The sequence below is a fragment of the Mastacembelus armatus genome, chromosome 20 (genome assembly GCF_900324485.2).
Source record: "Mastacembelus armatus chromosome 20, fMasArm1.2, whole genome shotgun sequence".
In the NCBI taxonomy this organism is placed as follows: Eukaryota; Metazoa; Chordata; class Actinopteri; order Synbranchiformes; family Mastacembelidae; genus Mastacembelus; species Mastacembelus armatus.
Genome location: NC_046652.1, coordinates 16,568,097 through 16,591,351, shown reverse-complemented (window position 1 = coordinate 16,591,351; position 23,255 = coordinate 16,568,097). Strand labels below are relative to the sequence as shown.

Here is a 23,255-nt window from a genome sequence, read left to right as displayed (position 1 = left end):
CTGTCACTGCAAAGAGTGAGGCCACTGTCACATCTGGATGTGGACACTCAAATGTAAGGAAACAAAAAGTGTTTTAAAAAGGCAAAAAAGACAAAATCAAGACATTTCCATATTTGGATCAACAGCACCTTGATAAGAGTTTGAGGTGAAGTCATAAACTGTCTCCATTCAGGACCCCAGATCCCATCATGATATTACAGTCAGACATTTCACTGAGCCACATCTCTACTTCACATCAGGTCTAAGGTTCTGGAAAGGTGTGGGTCCAATTGACAGAGACCATCAATCAGGACTGAACTGGCTTCTGTTCCTTTTCTTCTCACCATGTCAATCACAGCTCGAGCCCTGTCAGCTCTGGTCTCTGCTCTGGCGGACTCCATTTCTCCCTGATTTATTACATCCTGCTGCAAAAGACTGTCCAGCAGCTGGTTCAGAACTGGTTCTGACACATTTTGAACAAACTGGGTCCGAACTGATAATAACAAGGTCTTTGCTGACGGACTCTGAGGCCTCTGTAGATTTTCATTTCTAGGAGCAGCATCTGAGGAACAAGCAGGATAAGGACTTTTATCAACTTATGTCTCACTCACACATTTCTACCATGGTACACTGGGGGGCAGGTCTGGTCAGTTAGAATGAAGAAAACATACGTGTCCTGTTCTGGAGACCTGTGGGGTCAAATCAACAACATAGTGGCAGGAGGTCAGACCTGCTACTTTCTGCTACTAATGGGGTTTTAAAGACAGCTAAAGGGAACAAGAAGAGCTGGAGATGATGAGTTTCATGCTGATAAAAATTCCTGACATGTCATGTCCCCTACTGGAATCAAAAAGTGAAATCAGCTTTCAACAAGACAAAATATGTTGTTTGGGAATCACTTTGGGTTCACTGTTCTTAGTTCTTTTTAATTTTGCTGACCTGATGAGACAGTAGAAATCAGCACACGTCATGTTAACAGCCAACTATGCAGCTTCTTTACTACTTCCTGTTTGAACTGACGCTGTTGGACGGGAATATCCAGCTGTGTTTGCATCAACTCCACAACAACTCAAATAAGTTACATTCTGCTGGTAGCAAAGTGCAGTAAAATCAGTAAATTAATAGTTTTTTGTTACTTGGTTGTGAAAAATCACAGTACCTTTGGTTTTAGGAGCATCAGTATCATGTGAATAATGCAATCACATAAATAAACAGAAGGAGCTTCATAAATTCTGGTCAATATTTACCAGATGTGTTGTTTACAGTGATGTTTACATCACCGCTCACATGAACACCAGTAATCTGAGGTGCCATGCTGACACTTCCATCCTGGGCAGTGACTGTGATGTTTGGTGCTTCCCTCTGACCTGCAGCTGAAAAAAAATAAAGCTTGGTAAAATGTGACACAAGACACTGACAACCCAATTTTCTAAAACATTGGAAAAAGTCTTTATAAAACAGCTGGATGAGTTTATGGAAAATATAAAAAACAACTATTCAGTTGGTATTTTTATTGAGCTAAAGTTGATAAATCTATCATAAATAGATCTACAATTGATCTAAAGCTGTGATGACCAAAGTGACTTTGCTATGAGGTCACCATCAGCTGGAGTGATGCTGCAGGTGGACGAAGACTTTACCAGTCAGGCCAACACTGAGATTCCAGACTTCAGACTGAAGTCAATGGAAGTCCATCACAGGGCCACATAGAGACAAACAACCTCACACACTCACTCCTATGGGCAATTTAGAGTCACCAATCAACCTGACATACATGTTTTTGGACTGTGGGAGGAAACCAGAGGACCTGGAGAAAACCCACACAAGCACAGGGAGAACATTTTTGCTGCGTTGTTTAATACCGTCAGACCTAAGAATGTGTAGTATTCAATTTAATGTTTAACAAACATCCTTGAGTATTTCCATTTCAAATACTTCATACTTTGATTTCACTACATTTTAGATGAAATATTTTTACTTCACTCAGTTTATTTGAAAGTATAATGAATAATTAAAACTCAAAACCTCAAATCAAACACAGCCTGTAGTACTTTGGGCGCAGGTGTTTTCCTGAGCCAAAAACACAATTTAGAAAGATTTACAATGAAATGAGCAAAAACACTTTATAAAATCAGACTTTAAAAATTAGATGAAGACAATGTTTCAATGTTACTCACAGGATTTGTCTTTGGAAGATTGAGTCACTGTTTTCCAATCGAAGCCAAACCTGTTGGAACAAACCTCAGTTAGAAGGTGAGTAAATAAATAATCAGATTCTCTTTTCCTCCTTTTTATTTCCTCCTTCTCTCAGCAGGCGTCCACATACAAGGAGTCATCAAACCCTCAACTAGCTCCAGACAATACACTGCACCACCACACATCATGGATCTGCAACGTGTGTGTTCTGTCCAGTCCCTGCTGACAATCCCATCAGATTTCTCCTCAGTTCATCACAGGCTGTAGTTTGGATTCATTCCTTCACATTATGGATTAAACTGTTCACTGCTAGAATTAGATCAGACTGAACTGAAATGATCACAAACCTTAAATTGACCTGATTTGCTGATTCAGAGCCCACATGACCTCTGACAGAACCTATGACTCAGCCCACTGCTCTGGTCTTCACTCTGACTTTAAGGTGAACCAGGATTTGGTTCAGACTGGGATCCTGTTTGAAGACTGACTGGTGTTTTTCCACTTTGTTGATTGGCTACTGATAAATTCTCATGTGAGACATTAAACTGATCCTGCTTCAGTGCAAGTTAGCTATAGATGACTATATTGATCAACCCAGTTTCCATGGTGACTGACCAGGCCAAAGTGAACCAGTGTTTGTTGGATTGAAATGCAGGAATTAAGCTCAAGCTCAGCTGCCTGACATTGATCTGGATAAAAGACTGTTTTTGTGTTCCTGACTCACTGACTTCATCAGCAACAGTCGTCTTCACATCAACTCAAACACATGATCACAACAAGCTTCTGGCTGATCTGATTGGCTGAATGTTGTCTCTCTCTCTGTCTTTCTGTCCAATCCTGAAGCCTGTCCCTGTTCTCCTCTCACAGCTTCACTGAGAAGGTTGGAGCTTTACAGGAAATCCTGGATCTTTGCTTTGATACTGACTGGGTTTAGTCCAGTCCTGCTGAAAGCACCATGGACTGACTCCAGCCCTCTACTGACCTCAGAGTCTGCAGGCTACAATCTGGATTCTCCACAAGATCACACAGCTGCTGCACATCTGGATCCTGCAGGTTGTTGTCTCTCAGGTCCAGTTCTCTCAGATGGGAGGGGTTGGACTTCAGAGCTGAGACCAGATAACCACAGCTGGTCTCTGACAGACTGCAGCGAATCAACCTGTATAAAGAATCAAAGATGTAACGTTAGAAACCAAAGTTCCTCTTGAAAATGTTGAATGTTTCAAATGTGTTCAGAGCTGAAGAAGGTTTAGAAAGTAGAAGTTTAGAAAGTGGAAACTCCAAACAGCTGAAGCCAACAGGATGCAGGTTCAAAGCAGTCCCATCCAAAAAGGGTCAAAGAGCTGTCATTAATATGAATGTCAACATGCTGCTGCTTCAATAAAGACGGAGTGACTTCAGCTCTGAAACTCTGCCAGCTCCACCTGTGGCTCCATCTATACAAACTCATGTTGTGCAGCCACATTTCTCTGAGAGGGAAAACAGCCTTTCCCATGAAGATCCTCAGTGTGGATCAGTCTAATATCAGCCTCATGTCTGCAGTTTAGTGTCAGCACAACTTTCACATCACATTCATCTCAGCACACAACCTAAACATGGGGTCTGACCTCAGAGTCTCCAGTCTGCAGTCTGGACTCTGCAGTCCACCACACAGCTGCTGCACTCCTGGATCCTGCAGGTCGTTCTGACTCAGATCCAGTTCTGTCAGATGGGAGGGGTTGGACTTCAGAGCTGAGGCCACGACTTCACAGTGAGTCTCTGAGAGTCGACAGTCAGAAAGTCTGTGAGGACACATATATTAGAAAAGCTGTTATTGTGACAGAGACAATATATTGAGTTGAATCACTTGATGTCAAACAGGGACATGTCCTGTTGTGTCTTCACATCAGTGGTTCAGCTGATCTTCTCTCAGTGGGTTGGACATGAAATAAGAATTCTTCTCACTCTCTGTCACACTGCACACGCTTCATCTTTGTTCTGCTTTCATCTTGGACAGGAAGCAGAGAAAACTGAGTTCCTTTGGAACTTCCACAACAGGCCTGTCCCTGTTTATTCCAATGTTGGACATTTGTTCACATGTGGCAGAAAAACATCAGTGTGTGAAGAGAAACAGAAGAAAAATGTGTCCCATGGAAAAACCATTGGAAAGAAAAAGAAGAACTGTGTTCATTCACTGGACAGAGAGAAAAAAATTTAAGTATATTTACTGATATTTTCCAAAAGTCTGTTCATGGTTTGTGTTTTTACTTCAAATTGTGTCATTCTCTTCCAAATATAATTACTATGCCTCCATTTAACTTGAGCTCTATTTCAGTAGACTTATTTAAAGTACACAATGTATGTGTTCCTGGCTGTGAGAAAGTGGACTCTTGGAAGTGGTCTAATTCCTGTGGACAAAGTTTCACTTCAAATACTCTTTCATACTACATGTTTACTTCATGTGTTTTGGATGTTTGGACAGAATTCTTCGGAGAACTATGCAGAATCCTGAAGATCACTAAAATCCATTTAGTCCATAGTGGTGCAGCCAAATAATACTTTGACCTCACTAATAGAAAACACAAACTATTGTTCCTGTTTATTGTTATTGTTGTTACCTTGAATGACTTGTTTTGTTCCAAAGCCCTTAAATGGCTGGATTTAATAGTGTTAGAGTTTCAATCAATATTGTTGGACTGACGGGTTTTGGACTTTGTGTAGGAGTTCAGATTATTTCAATCCTTTTAGAACGTCTTCAAAGTGCACTGGGCTTTTCAAAGTAAGAGCATTTGAGAACATGCTAACAGGAAGTAGTGCTTTTAGTCCAACATCATTGGATTGGAATCGAAGTAAAGTATCTACATTTCAGACTCAGTGTTTGGAGAATCCATTCAGAGGGCATTGTTGGTGTATTTATTAAACACACAATGATGCTTATAGTGGACTTATATTTACTAGGAATATCAATCCAATATCATTGTGTCTTGTACTCAATATACTTTTAGAAAATATACAAAAACTGATTTTTTTCACTTGGGCACATCTCGACTTACTCAGCCTTCTGCAGTTTCCTCACAGCTGGAATCAGTCTCAGTCGTCCCTGGTCTGATGTGTTGTACTTCTTCAGGTCCAACTCATCCAGAACCTCCTCTGACATCTGCAGCATATAGGCCAGAGCTGAGCACTGGATCTCAGAGAGACTCTTCCCTGATCTGTTCCCTGACTTCAGGAACTCTTGGATCTCCTGATGGACTGAGTGGTCGTTCAGCTCCATCAGACAGTGGAAGATGTTGATGCTTCTGTCAGGAGAGATATCATCTCTGTTCATCTCTTCAGGTTGTTGATGGCTCTCTGGATGGTTTCTGGACTGGTCTCTGTCTGACCCAGCAGACCTCCTAAGACTCTCTGGTTGGACGCCAGACAGAGACCATGAAGGAAGCGGACAAACAGGTGCAGCTGGCCACTTTTACTTGAAGGGATTTTGCCATCAATATTTTGAGGAAGTCATCCAATGTTTTATGTTTTTCCAGGGACATGGCTGTAACATGAAGGTATCCATCTTTATATTCCATGTGGGAGTACATCTTTCCGCCCAGGAACTTCTCTAGCACCTGTGTCTTCCTGTCAAAGTAACAGTGGACCATGTAGACTGCAGCCAGAAACTCCTGAACACTCAGATGAACAAAGCAGTAGACTGATTTCTGGAAGATCACACACTCTCTTTTGAAGATCTCTGTACAGACCTCCTGAGTACACCAAGGCCTCTGGACAATCCAGACCACACGCTCCAGGTCTCTTGGTAGGAATATGATGTTTCCTTCCTCCAGATGTCAAACGCCAGCCTCCCAGCTCAGAAGAACTTCCCATCAGTTTCCGTCAGCTGCAGTGGACTCGTCTCATGTCCCTCACGGTACTTGTGCTTCTTCCTGTTTGTCTGAACCAGCAGGAAGTGTGAGTACAGTCAGTCAGGTTCTTGGGCAGCTCTCCTCTCTGCTCTGTGGGCAACATGTGCTCCAGAACTGTAGCAGTGATCCAGCAGAAGACTGGGATTTGACACATGATGTGGAGGCTCCTGGATGCCTGATGTGGAGATGATTCTGCTGGACAGCTCTTCATCCCTGGACCTCCTCCTGAAGTACTCGTCCTTCTGGGTGTCAGTGAAGCCTCGGACTTCTGTCAGCCTGTCCACACACGTAGGAGGGATCCGATTGGCCGCCGCAGGTCGGGAAGTTATCCAGACCAGAGCCGAGGGAAGCAGATTCCCCTGGATGAGGTTTGTCAGCAGCTCGTTGACCGAGGCCTCCTGTGTGACATCAGACACCACCTTCTGTTGTTGAAATCCAGTGACAGTCTGCTTTCATCCAGGCCGTCAAAGATGAACAGAACTTACTGACAGCCAGCTGCTCTGCTGTGACCTTCTGTAATGTTGGATGGAAAACATGGAGCAGCCTGAGAGACTGATGTGCTCATCTCTGATCAGGTTCAGCTCCCTGAACGAAAGCAGGACCAGCAGACTGACATCTTGGTTTTCTAAGCCCTCTGCCCAGTCCAGACTGAACTTCTGCACTGAGAGGTTTTGCCAACACCAGCGACGCCGTTGTCAGAACCAGTCTGATGGGTCTCTGCTGGTCAGGGGAGGCTTTAAAGATCTCGTGGCACTTGATTGGAGTGTCATGGAGGGTCTCCATCTTGGAAGTGGTCTCCAGCTGCCTGACCTCATGTTGGGTATTAACCTCTTCACTCAGTCCCTCTGTGATGTAGAGCTCAGCATAGATCCTGTTGAGGAGGGTTCCACTTCCTGTTGGATCAGGTCCTTCAGTCACACGTTCACATCTCGTCCTCAGACTGGTTCTTATGCTGATCTAAAATCTCCTGCAGACCAGAGTCCACTGGAAGACAAGAAAAAGGGTCCAATCAAATAGATATTTGTGTGACACAGAATCTCGACTGTGAAGGACCAACTCAAATGTAGAACAATCGGTGGGTCTTACTGGTTCTGAGTCTTTTTCCACACTGGGGACAGGGACAGTCTCCTGCTGAACCAGACCGGTCCCTGTATGAGGTGATGCACTGTCTGCAGAACCAGTGTCCACAGCTGATAGAGACTGGATCCTTCAGGACGTCCTGACACAAAGAACAGCTGGACAGCCGCTGCTCCTCAGAGACCTGAGTCCTGGTCCTGTCCCTGTGGACATGAAGCAAACTGGGATTAGTGAGGTGGAGACATGTTGAGTGTGGAAACTTTCTTATTGTTTGACTGGACAGAAGCTGGAAACTCCCAGCTGTCTCCAGCTGGCTTTAAATCAGTTTTCCTCCACAGCTGAACTGACTGATCATGAAGTTGGAATCTGATCAAACATTCAACACTGAGTTTGTCACTTTGCAAAGGTTTGCAGCTCAACATCAAGATGATCCAGTGAGATGTTCATGAGGGAAAGAAAGAAGAGAGAAGAAGAGAAATGTGGTGAGAAACAGAAAAAGTGATAAGACAGAAACATTTCCATGTGACAGCAGAAATAAAGTCATCAAACAATGAGACTCCTCAGTCTGAACAAAGGAGATGGAATCATTTTACTAACTCAATGAAAAAGAACCAACTTCCTTTTCCAAAGTGCATCAATGAACACCACGTCTGGAAGTGGATCAATCCCTTCAAAGCTGCACAATAACAGCAGGAAACTGAAGGAGAACTGCATGTTGGAGTTTTTGGAAGGGTTTCAACCACTGCATTCCTGATGCAACAGCAGCACCAGGGGACTGCAAACATAACGCTGGGAACGGACTAGGATGTTTTCAGTCACTACCACTGTAGACACAGGCTGAGCTCTATTTAGAACAGCCAGAGGCCTGAGCTGCTCCACATGTGGAAAGATGTGTTTCTCTTTCCTGAACTGCTTTAGTTTGACTTAGTCTTATTATTATGTGTGTGTGTGTGTTGTCAATCGACTGAAGCATTAAAGTGACAAACTGCATCTACAGCTTTAATGTCTGTGGAGATTCTCAGTCAGGTGAAGTTTTCTACAGGTTGAGTCATGACAACTGGACTTCTAGTTTTTAGGTTGAAATGTTTCACTAATCCAAGTGGCTTCATCAGTCTAAGAGAAAGCTGGTATGGAAACTCCAATATATCTTTCAGGTTGGTTTCAGTCCACCCCTAGTCCCATTAGGCTCATTAGGTGAGACTATGTAAATCAGGTGAATTTATTAGACCCACACTTATGAGTTGTGCGGCTACCTAAGTGGACTTTCAACAAGGCAGGGATAAGGACCCCATCAAATGTCTTCCAGGGAGGACACACACTGCAGTTGGTGAATCAGAGGGGTCACATGAGTCCACCATTAGATCCTAACGACCCTCACCTGAGCTCACTCCTTTTGTCACCAACGAACCTAGTCAGACCAGGTGTAAAGTGAAACCAACTCAGGAGTGTGGGTCTAATGACGCACCTGATTTACATAGCACCTTAGTGAGCCCATTGGACTAGAGGTGGAGTGAAACCAACCTGGGAGATAAATTGCAGGTTCCAGTCCAGTTTTTCTTAGACTGATGAACCACTTGGATGAGTCGTGAAATGTTTCAACCTAAAAACTAGAAGTCCAGTTGTCATGAATCAACCTCTCGAGTCCTGCTCTAATTCAGTAGCGTGTATGTGCCATGTTGATCCAGTCCAGGACAGCAGCAAAGAGAGTTTTAGTTTTGTATTGACATAGACTGTTGTATTGTCATGTACAGATGACAACTGTCTCTAGTTTTCTTTAATGCTGGAAGAAATATGTGCCGTTCTTTAACATTTCTGCTGCCTTATCCAGGCATATTCAACAGCTTTCTGTCGTGTAACCTGTGCTCTGAAACCAAAACAGGCCCAGAGGACTGATGCAGCCTACTCTTTGGCTCTGACACTAGTCTTAGTGTTGTAGCCGCAGCACTAAAGTCAAACTTATTGGTTGATTGTTCTGGTTCCACTCACTGATTTACTCTGCAGGATCCACATGAAGCCTGAGGATCAGGGCAGAGTATGTGGGTCCTGGGGACACTGGACTGTTTCCAGTCTGTAGTTTAAAATCATGTTTTAATCTGAGTTTAAATCACAGCTTTGTCATTTGAAAACTGTGTTTGGCTAAATCAGGATTTTGACTGAAAAATAATTGCAGTTTTCTTCCCAGGCAAACAGGTCAGGGGGGGCAGGTGGAGGTGCACCTAAATTCTGCAGTCAACGTGGCCCTGCATTACATCATCTGCTCAGGGATCTTGTTTGTGGACTTCAGCTCGGCATTTAGCATCATCGTCCCAGACATCCTCTGGTCCAAACTCACCTAACAGCTGACCTGGGCTATGAAGTGGCCTGGTAAGGTCTTAGGCCACCTGACAGCCTTAACAAGTACTTTGGGGGGGCGGGTCAGCTGCCATGACCTCCCAGAGCTCCAAACAGGTGGTCACACTGCAGTTGACTCTGACAGAAGACTACAGGCAGACTATAGGAGGACTCTGGACTGGGGTTCTACACTCACTACTTTAGAAACCTGTTGAACACTCTGTGTTCACAAAGACAGGAATCTGCAAACCCAGAGTTTTGGGAATCTGGTCCCTGGTACCTACCTGGTGCCTTCAAATGTGCCTAAGAACTGACGCATCTTCAGCTCAGTTCACAGGAGAAACAGGCTCTTACTTGGTGTATGGGGGTCCAGGTTCAGGACTGAAGACTGGAGAATCTCCTGTGGAGCAGTCACTTTTCACAGACTGACAGATGGTTCCTGGAGAACCTGGTCTCTGTCTGGGATACCGACATCTGCAAAGACAAACATGGTTTTATTGATATCCCATCAGTCACTGATCAGTTCTCTGTCTCTGGAGCTCTGAGTCCACAAAGTGCTGATCCTGCTCCACAACCAGGAAGTTTCAAAGTTTCTAAAGGACTGAGCTTTTCTCTGGGTCTGACAGCTGTCAGAGATGCTGAGAGGAAGACGGGACAGGACTCAGGATGGAGCTGAAGTCAGAACCACCCAGTGGGATAAGCAGGATGCTGACAATCGGCTGGTAACCATAGCAACAGCAGACAGAGGAGATCTAATGAATTTTACTTTTAACACCTCATCTGGCCTATTGAGCGACTACAGTCAGGGATTGTTCATTTTTCAACATGTCTGGAAAAGAAAACACATTGTGCCCAAACTGCAGGATACATCTTGAGGAAATCAGTGTGTTACAAATGAAGACTCTTGGTCTGGAATCTGAAAAAGGACTTCAGGACACGCTCCTGTTCAGACCCAGTGGTCAGTAATAAATGTTATGTTGACCAAAAGTGGGAACTGATCAGAATAAAGTCACCTGGAATAAACTTGGTGCCACAGTGTCACAGAATTAGAAAGAAGAATGGTGGCACCCCAGGAGCATATGTAGGATCATCAAACATACAGCTCAGAAACAGGGTTCAACCACTGTCATATCTAAATTCTAATGAGCAACAAATGTCTGCTGTGACTGAGAAACAAGCACAAAAAGTCATAATTTAATGAAAAATGGAGCCATGGAGCCAGTCAGAGAGACAGAGACAAAGAATCTGGGACAGATGTGAAGAACAGAGATATCCTGCTGCTGTCAGTGACATAAACAGCAGAATTATTACATGCAGCTACCCAAGTGCCATGGTCACTGATACAGCAGCTCTCCTCCCACAGGTCATCTCAAAACACCAAGGAGTCAAACAGCTGATCCTGCATGTGAGTGGAGTGGAGACCAGAAAGGGAGTTTTAAAACAGGACTTTTCTAAATTATTAGAGAAACTTGACAAACTGAAAATCCAGTCATTTGTCAGTGGACCTCTCCCAAACATCTTCCTTTAGGCAATGTCATTAGGAAGCTGTATCTATCTATGAAACCTGATAACACAAACCAGGGAACCAGACTTCAAGCGTGTCTAATTGACATAAAGGCCTGGATGACCAGTAACTTTTAAATTCAGAGAAAACAGAGGTTATTGTATTTGGGCCTAAAAACCTCAGAAATAACTTTTCTAAAATTATAGCTACTTTAGATGGCATAGCCCTGGCCTCCAGCACTACTGTAAAAAACCTTGGAGTTATTTTTGACCAGGACATGTCCTTTAACTCACACAAAACAAATCTCTAGAACTGCCTTTCTTTCACTTGCGCAACATTGCCAAAATTAGGAACATCCTGTCTCAAAATGATGCAGAAAAACTAGTCCATGCATTTATTACCTCAAGGCTAGATTACTGTAACTCATTACTATCTGGATGTCCCACTATCTCCATAAAAAGCCTCCAGTTAATCCAGAATGCTGCAGCCAGAGTCCTGACAGGAACTAGCAAGAGTTCCTGTCAGCTGAATAGGAGTATTTCTCCTATTTTAGCTTCTCTTCATTGGCTCCCTGTAAAATCCATAATAGATTTTAAATTCCTTCTTTTCACATACAAATCCCTTCATGATCAAGCTCCTTCATCTGGCTAAATCTACGAACAGTTTGTGTGTACACAGACCGAGGTGTAAACACAACACCTGATTTGGCATGGTGTCTTTGTAGCGTTGGACGGCTAACAGGTGTCAGACCAGACAGATGTTTTGGATATACAGTGCATCTGAAAAGAGAAGGGCCTTAGTCAGGGAGGTGACCAAGAACCCGATGGTCACTCTGAAAGAGCTCACTTCAGATGACAATGTCATCTCTGTGGAGAGTGGAGGACCTTCCAGAAGAACAACCATCTCTGCAGCAGTTTACCAACCAGGCCTGTGTGGTAGAGTGGCCTGACAGAAGCCACTCCTCAGTAAAAGTCGCATGACAGTCCACCTGGAGTTTGCCAAAAGGTGCCTGAAGGACTCTCAGACTTTTTTATTTTTAATAAATTTGCAAAGATTTTAAACAAACTTGTTTATCCTCTCCAAAGTTCAGCTTCACAATATATCACATAGAAAGTGTGTATTTATTGAATGTCATTCAAATGTGTTTATCTGTGTGTATGAGGAGCCCAGAGTCCATGAGCTGCTCCTGGAAACTGTCTAATAATGAGGGCTGGATTAACCAGGGGTCTGAGAGCTCAGGGGCCCTTGGGCCTGTGTCTCTGTATGAGGGGGCTCGTGTTGTGTCTCCATCTAGTGGCTGAAAGCAGCAACAACACTCAGTCAAGCTGAAACTCGGACCTCCCACTTGTAGCAAACCAACGGCAGAAGAATCACATTCCTGAGAGAGGCAGGAGTGATATCCTTATGGCTTATGAACTGGTCTTCATATCCTGTCCCTCTATTCCTGCTTTGGTTGATAAACAGGTTTAGAGACAGTGGCACTGAGAAAAAGAGAAAAAGCTGAAGATGTTGAGGTTCTCTTTGGGAGTGACGAGGATGGATAGGATCAGGAATGAGGACATCAGAGGGACAGCTCATGTTAGATGTTTTGGAGAAAAAGCCAGGGAAGCCAGATTGAGATGGTTTGGACATGTTCAGAGGAGGGACAGTGAATACATTGGTAAAAGGATGCTGATGTTAGAGCTGCCAGGAAGGAGGCCTAGAGGAAGACCAAAGAGGAGGTTCTTGGATGTAGTGAAGGAGGACATGAGGATAGTTGGTGTGGGTGAGGAGGATACAGAGGATAGGGTTAAATGGAGGCAGATGATTCGCTGTGGTGACCCCTGAAGGGAGCAGCCCAAAGGAGGAGAAGATTTGTTCTGCCAAGTATTTCTAAGGTATTTGAAAAAAATGTTTATCACAGGCTCAGTGATTATTTAGATAGATTCAGTGTCCTTGATCCATTACAATATGGCTGCAGAAAGAAATGAACAACCTGTCTGAAAATTCTTGGGATCAGGATTTTCCTTGACTTGTCAACAGCATTTGATACTATTGATTTTGAGATTCTTTTAGTGAAGCTGCATCATTTTGGTGTCAGGGGCATCACGTTAGGCTGGTTCAGAAGCTATGTTCATGGGAGGGAGCGATATGTACATGTGAATAGTGTAAACTCCTAAAAGAAGACCATCAGGTATGGGGCCCAACAGGGATCAATATTAGGGCCACTTCTCTTCATCATATATATCAATGATTTTGTTAATTCCTCAAGTATGTTACATAAAATTAATTTTGTTGATGATACAACCTTATTTCTGTCACAAAACAATCAAATTTATCTTCAAAATAATATAAATGAGGAACTGTAAAAGGTGAACACGTTAAAATACAACAGAATATTTTTAAATATAAATAAAACTAATTTTATCGTATTCTGTCCAAACATTAAAATAATGCTGACCAGGTCTGCATTAAGATAAATGGCAGGACTATTGAGAGGGTCAAACAGACTAAGGAGTCCATACTGATGAACATTTACATTTTAAGCAGCACATTAGCAACAAGCTAAGAAACTATCACATCATGTTGGCTTGATTTTCAAGCTGAGACACTTTCTTCTGAAGCTGTTTTAACTCTGTATAAGTCATTTGAGCCCCACTTAAACTACTGTAGTGTTATAAGGTCTAATACATATCCAAGTTATCTTGAAAAATTACATTCTTAAATGTTATATCATGGACAAAGATAAATGCCCCAGATTGTGTGATCTTATCACTTCTCCTTCACATGGACAAAGTCCTAGAAATAAACACATCTTAAGGGGAAAGAAACACAAAGTCCAATGTCCAAGTCTGAGTGTGACCTGTAGAGGCCACAGATCTGGAACAAGCTTGAAAACAACATTAAAGCATCTTCATCTCTGTCCAGCTGTAAAAAGAGCTTAAAGGGAAAGTTGCTTCAAACATACACTGATTCCTAAACCTGTTGATCTGAAAACTAAGTCAAGTGGCATCACTTGTTGTTCTTATTTTCATTATAATGTCATGGTTTATTTTTCAGGTACCAGTGTCTATATGTCTGGATGTTATTTGTCATTTATGATGTTTGGGTGTTTGAGGAATTTTAGGAATATTACACAATATTTTAGGTTAAAATTAGGTTAATGCTGTCTGGGCCCCTATTTACAAGCTCTGGCTTCTGGGGACGATGGACAACATGATTGTATTTATCAGTTTTAATGTATTTGTGAAATAAATGAAATAAAGAAATAATGCTGGGTTTAGTCCAGTCCTGCTGAAAACACCATGGACTGACTCCAGCCCTCTACTGACCTCAGAGTCTGCAGGCTACAGTCTGGACTCTGGATAAGATCACACAGCTGCTGCACATCGGGATCCTTCAGGTCGTTTTCTCTCAGGTCCAGGTGTCTCAGATGGGAGGGGTTGGACTTCAGAGCTGAGACCAGATAACCACAGCTGGTCTCTGACAAACTGCAGCTCCTCAAACTGAACAAAGAAGCAAAGATGTGACGTTAGAAACCAAAGTTCCTCTTGAAAGTGTTGAATGTTTCAGAATGTGTTCAGAGCTGAAGAAGGTTTAGAAAGTAGAAGTTTAGAAAGTGGAAACTCCAAACAGCTGAAGCCAACAGGATGCAGGTTCAAAGCAGTCCCATCCAAAAAGGGACAAAGAGCTGTCATTAATATGAATGCCAACATGCTGCTGCTTCAATAAAGACGGAGTGACTTCAGCTCTGAAACTCTGCCAGCTCCACCTGTGGCTCCATCTATACAAACTCATGTTGTGCAGCCACATTTCTCTGAGAGGGAAAACAGCCTTTCCCATGAAGATCCTCAGTGTGGATCAGTCTAATATCAGCCTCATGTCTGCAGTTTAGTGTCAGCACAACTTTCACATCACATTCATCTCAGCACACAACCTAAACATGGGGTCTGACCTCAGAGTCTCCAGTCTGCAGTCTGGACTCTGCAGTCCACCACACAGCTGCTGCACTCCTGGATCCTGCAGGTTGTTCTGACTCAGATCCAGTTTTGTCAGATGGGAGGGGTTGGACTTCAGAGCTGAGACCAGATAACCACAGCTGGTCTCTGACAACCTGCAGCCCTCCAACCTGAATAAAGAAGCAAAGAAGGAGATCCAATGTGACACTGATGTTGATGACAATGAGGATGGTGATGATGATGATGACAATTCTTCTTCTTTTCATTAGAATAATGAGATGAGATCAACTTGATTAATCCCTGAAGGGAAATGTAGAATGATAATAATGAGAAGAATAATATGAGAACAGTCAGAAAAAATAGTAATAATAGTCTGACTACATCATGATATTATTGTCAGCACATGGGAAGAGAAGCTGCTTTCCAGCCAACAGCAGAATCAATCTAGTTGATGGCTCATACTGTCACTGTGCAGCTTTAAAGTTTCCTGCTTAAAGTTTGTTGACCCAGTTCCAAAGTGCAGCAAAACAATGCATTGAATTGTTCCTCCTTATTCTATCTGAGCCAAGGAAGCTCCCCCAGGCTCTCCTGTCTCCTGTCTCTTCCCTCTCTGCATCTTCTTCTCTGGCTTTACTGGCTGCAGCCTCAGCACAGCACAGAGGTAAAGCAGCAGCAGCAGCAGCAGCAGCAGCAGCTCAGACACTAAACACAGCTCAACCACCTGGACACATGATTTCATCTGTGTGTCTCTGTGCTCCACATGTGCTTTCATTTCTATGGGATCAACTTTATAGAGACACTGTGGATTTGTTCTTCACAATGAGATTTGGATTAGGGAACAGAATTTTAAATTAGATTTAATCTTGTAGTTTCCAAGAAAGATTATGAGATATTATGCAAAGCTCTTCCAATGGCCTTACTCCAGTTGATTCAGGGCTCCTTACAATACTCCTTGGTAACTCCTGCCTTGTCTGCCCTAAAAGTGGGTGTCATTAATTTGTGGATAAGAAATGTAATAAAGTTTTTAATTCGGTTTTCAAACAAAAACTTTTGGAGACTTTAATTCATGTTATTCAAGGGACTGTTTAGATATTTCTTTGTGTAAAAAATCCTTTTCCTTCTATCTCTCCTTTCCTATTGCTCCTAAAGTTAAAGAAACCCATTTTAAATTAGTCACAGCAATTTACCTGTGAATAATTTTTTACAGAAGTGAAGTTAATCCTTCTGCTCTAAAGAGCCTGAAACTTGAGGCTTCTATTTCTAAGTCTCTCTTATTTAATATTTAAGTGCTGCTCTCTTTTTTTTTTTCTGTGAAAAAGCCAAAAACACACAAACTAAAGCCAGAGAGAAGAAAGTGACATCAAATGACAATGTTGTGTCTCCATCTAGTGGCTGAAACAAACAACAACACTTGGTTATGTGGTTTCTCCCATTCACTGCTCCTTTCTACAGAACTACATTACAGACACAAAGCTTGGACTTTGGACTGCACAGCATTTCTCTATATATGAGATTTCTTCTGTAGTTCATTTAGAAGTAATAATTAGAGTCATTATAGTTTGTTGTTTGGAAATAAATTGAATTCAAATGTCAATCCTGCCAAAATATTCATTGGATCTTTGAAATTGAGTTTGTTTTTAGTTTGATGTCATTATGTGTTTTTCATTCATTGTTTCACTAAGAAGAACTAGAAGAACTCAAAGCTCAAAGTGTGACAAGGACTTTAATCTCACCCTTTAGAGGAGGAAGAAGTAGCTTCTATGATTTCCTTGTTATCATCAGTCTCTTCAGCTTCTGTCCATAACAAAGATCTTTATTGTTAAGACTCTATATTGTCCAGTAACAACAACAATAAAGACGTGGCAGGCTGCTCTTTTCTAAACTCACAGTGAACAGTGAGGACAATGTGCTGTTCCTTGGGCTTTGAAAAACACCTTCTGGTCCACCTTCATGTCTCCGTGACTCCAGCTGGACCTTAGCGCCGATCGACGACCCTTTGGACTAACACGTCTGCGACGGCGGCCCGGTCTGAGGGACACGAGCGTAAACGCCCGAAGCTTCCCACAGGAAATAATCACAGATCACAGCTGTATTTGATATTGTTTTATGCTTCACCTGACACACAACAGACACATGTAGGCCTGAGACAGGCAGGTCTGATCCACTGATATTACATAGACATCACATGTTTTGAATCCAGCTGCAGTGGGGCAGCAATCAAACAGAAAATCCCATTTTGTCCCACTTTCACACACACAACCTCAGCCTCACTCCCAGTTTGAGTCCACGTGCAGGGAGACGAGACAGAATCACACAGTGGATCAGAAAAGACCAAGAGGAGGGAGGTGATTTAGCAGAAGTTCACTCTCAGAGAACTAAATGGCATTTTGTCCTCAACAGATTCCTACGGTAAATACATTCTGTAGATTAAGACGCATAAAGACATATTCAGATTACAGGATATTCAGAAGTCAATGCATTCACATTCTACACTAATACAAACTCATATTGGATATAGTGCACAGCCAGATGGACGTTTTACTTTGAAAGGACACAGAGAGAGAAAGAAGTGGTGTATTAGTTTTGGTTCCTTACCACATGATGTGATAAGGAACCACTTCTTTCTTCGGCCGAGTCTTCACAACTATAACCAAAAACTAAAAAATGCAAGGCAATCATTTTTCTCAGAGGTTATCAATAGAAACAGCAATAATGTCCACACATTGTTTTCTGTTATAGACAGACTCACAAACCCAGCACCCTCTCTTCCTTCTGAACTGCTGTCCAAAAAGTCATGCAATGAGTTTGCAGCCTTTTTCACAGACAAAATATCAAAGATAAGACAAACTACCTCTAGCTGCAGTCCTAGGAACATGACAATATCACCTGTGCCTCCTTGTTCTCCAGTGAATCTAGAACATTTTGATCTCCTTGATCACAGAGCTCTGGCAGAAACGCTTCTACAATTAAAATCTACATCATGCTGCCTTGATATTTTACCAACACATTTTTTTAAAAATGTTTTTAACAGCTTAGCTCCAGATGTATTGCAGATTGTCAATAGTTCTCTTCAGTCAGGGCAGTTTCCCCAGGCCTTAAAAATTGCTGTTATAAAACCTCTTCTTAAAAAGCCTAATCTAGATGCTTCAGCAGTAAGTAACTACAGGCCAATATCAAATCTTCCATTTCTGGGAAAAATAATTGAAAAAGTAGTTTCTCAACAAATTCACAGATTTATGGTGCAAAACAATCTTTTTAATGCACTTCAGTCTGGATTTCGCACACACCACAGCACAGAGACTGCACTTATTAAAATTTTAAATGATTTACATTTAAATAATGATGAATCCAAAACCTCTGTTTTAGTACTACTGGATCTCAGTGCTGCATTTGACACAGTTGATCATGATGTGCTGCTTGATAGACTAGAAGCGTGGGTGGGAGTTACTGGCTCAGTGTTAAATTGGCTAAAATCTTACTTACAAGATAGAGACTATTTTGTCTCACTTGGTAACTATGAGTCTGAGCGAACAAAAATGAAATGTGGGGTTCCTCGGGGGTCTATTCTTGGTCCTCTCTTATTTAATATCTACATGCTGCCCCTTGCTCAGATTATGGAATACTACAACATTGACTACCATACCTATGCAGATGACACCCAACTTTATATATCAGTATCATCTCATGATTATAGTCCTCTAATCTCATTATGTGAGTGTATTAATCAAGTCAAAGAATGGATGCGCCAGAATTTTCTCCAGCTCAATACAGACAAGACAGAAGTGATTGTTTTTGGCCCCAAAAATGAAAGGTTAAAGGTCATTGCTCACCTTGACTCCATGTCATTGAAAGCTACAAATCAAGCCAGAAACCTTGGTGTAATCATTGACTCAGACCTGAAATTTAACAACCACATAAAATCTTCCTATTACCACCTGAAAAACATTGCTAGAATAAAAGGTTTTCTGTCTAAACAAGATGCAGAAAAACTTGTTCACGCATTTATTTTCAGTAGGTCAGATTATTGTAATGGCTTGTTCACAGGTCTTAGCAAAAAGTCAATCAGGCAGCTGCAGCTAATCCAGAATGCTGCTGCCAGAGTCCTTACAAACACCAAGAAACTGGACCATATCACACCAGTTCTTAGATCACTACACTGGCTTCCCGTTAGTCAAAGGATAGATTTTAAAATCTTATTGCTAGTTTATAAAGCACTAAATGGTTGTGGACCAAAATATATCCAAGATATATTAGTTCCCTATGAGGTTTCTAGACCCCTCAGGTCATCTGGGACAGGTCTACTGTGTGTTCCCAGAACCAGAACCAAACAAAGTGAAGCAGCATTTAGTCACTATGCTCCTCACTTGTGGAACAAACTTCCTAAACACCTGAGGTCTGCTCCAACTGTCAGCTCATTCAAATCAGGACTGAAAACTCTGTTGTTTACTGCTGCCTTCAAATAATTGTTATCTTTGTTTTCTTAATGTGCTTTTATGTTTTATTTTAATTTACTTTACTTGATTTAAATTTATTTTATGTTAAATATCTTTATTTTTAAATTCTCTTTTCAATGCTTTTAATGTAATTATATGCCTTGTAAAGCACTTTGAATTGCGTAGTGTATGAAAGGTGCTATACAAATAAATTTGCCTTTGCCTTTTATTTCTGTTTATTTCTCCCCCTCAGTCAGTCGACAATTTGCATTGGCTGGAAAAGCAAAGACAAACAACTGATCCACCTGTTGGGACCAACAGCTGGTTCCTCCTCAGCAGCCTATTCCAGTCCTGTAGCTCAGTGTTAACACAACATCAGTTTGTTGTCTGAACATCAGCTGGGACATGTCAACAACTTCTCAATAGGCAGAAAAACACCTGGAGAAGGATTTAGCCCAGAAAAGAAAAGCTCTCAGATATTTCACAGAAAACATGTCGTGCTGCTGATGCTTCAAATGCAGAGACCACTGTGCATTAAACAGCAGTGAAGGATGATCGTTGGATTCAAAGGCTCATGTAGAAATCCTTTTTTCTTTCTCTCAGCATCAGCATCATAATGAGACCAAAGACATGTTGCATGTGTCTGTTTTCATGGAGGACCATGAGTTTGTGTGGACATGGATAAACCTCCAGGCAGCACTGATTCAATCTGGTTTCTGGACTTTAAAGGATTCCAGAGATCTGATTAGACTCATGTTAGGACTTCCTGTGGGGCCTTAAACACCATCTCACCGTTAAGACGCTGAATCAAATCAATGTCAGTTTGTGTCCCCAGCTGATTGACACACAATATGTTTCTTATGGATGGATATTCACAGCCAGATGCCAAAACCTGTGCAGCTCTGAGTTCTACCAAGATTTCAACTCTACTGGTCTAAAAACAGGTGATGAAAGGGGGCAGGTCCATGTGCACCTCATGTCATGAAGCTAACAGAGATCTTTGACTGAAGGTCAACCACTAATTCCCACTGGAAAAGTAGATGAGACCATCAATGACATGTTTCTGCAGCATTTTCACAGCACAGAGTTTCTGTGAAGTGAGATTAAAGCTGCAGCATCATTTCCTGTAGCTAACAGCTAATAATAATGGAGGAGGCTCATTGGAGAGAGCCATGTGTTTCATTTGAATCACAGGGAGAGTTAGGACTCTGTTCACTTTCAGCTCATTCCAAATGTTCAGATTTAACATGCAGACATGCTCCATCTTCAGACTAACATATTAGAATGAGTAGATCTGAAATATAGAGAAACAAGATTCAAGTCCCAGGTGTCTGCACTGGAGCTGTAACAAACACTAAATAATGTCGTTGTAGGAAATATTTGCATTTGTATTGATTTGTTTGGACAATAAATGGATCATATGAAGGTTTAAAAGACACAAGAATAGAAAAAGATTTGTACAGCGAAGATCAAAAACTCCAAAGGTTTGATCATCACGTCTCAACATGAGGAATTTCAAAGTACAACCAATCAAAAGAAACAACATGAGACATGAATAAATGTCAAAGATTATTATGTTGTTGCAAACTTGTCCAGTCTGATCAGATTGAAAAATCTCCAATGATTCTTTATTGTAGCTACTTCACTGCACTAGTTTATGTGTGTATTGAATAATTCAACTGGAAACAATCATTGGAAAGTCTGAGACACCAAATCAGGCTGATTCAGACATTTGGAGATAAACTACATGTGAAATATACATGAAGATCAAAAATGATCCCAATATTTAGTTTAGAAAATAAAGGAGCTGAGTGTTCAGTTCATCTACTTAGAGCAACTCTCACTAATCTTTTCTGGAAACATCCTTGGAAGTTAGGAAACAATTTGTTGAACCAACCTGTTGATTTGGTTGATGATGTTATTCCAGTTTCCATGATATTTCATCTTAGTTTGGCATCAGACTTTTTCCTGATGACGTCTGAGAAAGTGGATTATTCCTAAAGTAAAGACAATCATTAGATTGACAGGAAATATTACACACTTCAATTTACTGAGACTGAAGAAAAATCGATTCCATTGACACAATTGAGACATTTTTCTAGTTCACCATTTGTGCTGTTCAATTCCCAAATCCACAGTTTGGAAAAGGGAAAAAACTAGAACATCATGTACATAAAGTCAATGTAGGTGAAGGAGCAGGAGCCGTGTGATGAATAAGAACGGGCCCTTTTGGTACCACACAGGAAATATCAGCAGTATATTAGTGTTCACATCAGTCAGACTCTGGTCATATTCTGGTCTTTGCTTCCCTCTAGTGGATCCTGTCAGCTGTGAGAAATACAAGGTGACACTTCATCACCACAGTGCTACAGCAGAGGACAGGACAGGACTGATCCAGTGAGGGGGTCGGGTCAGGACTGATCCAGTGAGGGGGTCAGGTCAGGACTGATCCAGTCCTCTGTACAAGTACATTTTCTTGATAAAGTATTCCAAGTTATTTGTCCCTCTGTGATGTAGACCTCAGAGTAGATCCTGTTGTGGAGGGTTCCACTTCCTGTTGGATCAGGTCCTTCAGTCACATGTTCACATCTCGTCCTCAGACTGGTCTTATGTTGATCCAAAACCTCCTGCAGACCAGAGTCCACTGGAGGACAAGAAACACTGTGAGACCAGAGAAAGAATCTGAGGACAGAAAAGGTTTTTGTGACGTTTCTAATCATCTTAAATGTCGATGCTGTGTGAGAGAACAACCACAGGATGAAACAAGACGTCCTGTTTTCAGAGACCAGGACATCAGCAGACAGATGGACAGTCTTACTTTGCACAGTGCTGCTCTGACAGGACCGGAGCTCCTCCACAGAAATTCCACTGCTTTTCTCTCTTGTGTAGAGTTGAGGGTGACACTATGTGTGTTTTCAAAAGTACAGTCACCACAAAGTCAGATTTCAGCACCTCCTTTGACTGGGAAATCATTTTGAAGCACATAAAATCACACAAACACTAATCTTTGCATACAGATCTGTGACTGTCAATCAAACTCTGGCATTTGGTACTTTGCTGCACTGAACCTGGAATCTCAAAATTATGTCATAGGTGAAAGGTCTCATCATTTCATCGACCTGTCCCTTCACTGGAATTGAAAGAGCAGAGACTCCATCATGTTCAAACACCACAGGACCTCAGCTTTTAATGTGTCCTCTCTGGGAACGCCTGTGATCACTGACTGTTTGGAGGATGTAGCGATGGTGGAGCCGTTGCAGGTGGACATGGTGTAGGAGCTGATGTCACCAACCTTTCCACAAAGTTTGCTAAAGTCAGTTGCTTTAAATCAGTGGTTCTGCAACTTTTTAGACCAAGTTCCACCATAATGACCAACATTAAAATACAGTAGCGTAGTGGGCCTAACTACTCAGCTACAGCTCTGCACAGTTAAAAAACCAGGCAGTTTTCTTCCTAAGAAGAAGATTTCTTGTTGTCAGCCACTTTAACATTGGAAATACACAGTTTGGACATTAGAACTGCACTGTGCTTACACACAGCTGAATAAAAAAGGGAAAGAATGATTCCATTCAAATGACTTGGACCTAAAAGTTAAATAAAAACTGTCCTGTACTTCAATGGACAAAAATACTCAAAGATTCAATGACAATTTGTTGTTTTAACATTCATTTATATTTAATTTAGTGATTCCTCTGTGTACCACTAGAGGGAGCCTGAGTACCACTACTGGGACCCGGACCACACTTTGAGATCCGCTTCTTTAAATCAATGTGTTGTATAAGGCGCCATATAAGTGAACATGATGTGACTGGAATGTCGATTGCAGAGCTGGTGCAAATGTCTCCACATCAACTCAACAGCCTTCGGGACTCACATTTCAATAAGAGCTAAAAACAGCTGGCAGCCAACATTCAAT

General features: G+C 41.8%; 1 protein-coding gene across 5 annotated transcripts in view; it reads right to left on the bottom strand.

Moving 5' to 3' along the window:
- Positions 1-116: 116 nt before the first annotated feature.
- Positions 117-23,255, bottom strand: part of LOC113121548 (protein NLRC3-like) — a 100,435-nt gene continuing 77,296 nt past the window's right edge. For 3 of the 5 annotated variants that reach the window (XM_026292146.2, XM_026292147.2, XM_026292148.2), the window contains 4 exons: positions 3,158-3,331; positions 2,157-2,206; positions 1,227-1,352; positions 118-541 (listed from right to left, as the gene is read on the bottom strand). In XM_026292146.2, the coding sequence (XP_026147931.1) occupies positions 231-541; positions 1,227-1,352; positions 2,157-2,206; positions 3,158-3,331 (661 nt within the window). In that variant the 3' untranslated portion in view covers positions 118-230. Of the gene's footprint in view, positions 542-1,226; positions 1,353-2,156; positions 2,207-3,157; positions 3,332-23,255 lie in introns of all 5 variants that reach the window. The other 2 variants (XM_026292149.2, XM_026292150.1) reach the window with 2 other exon arrangements.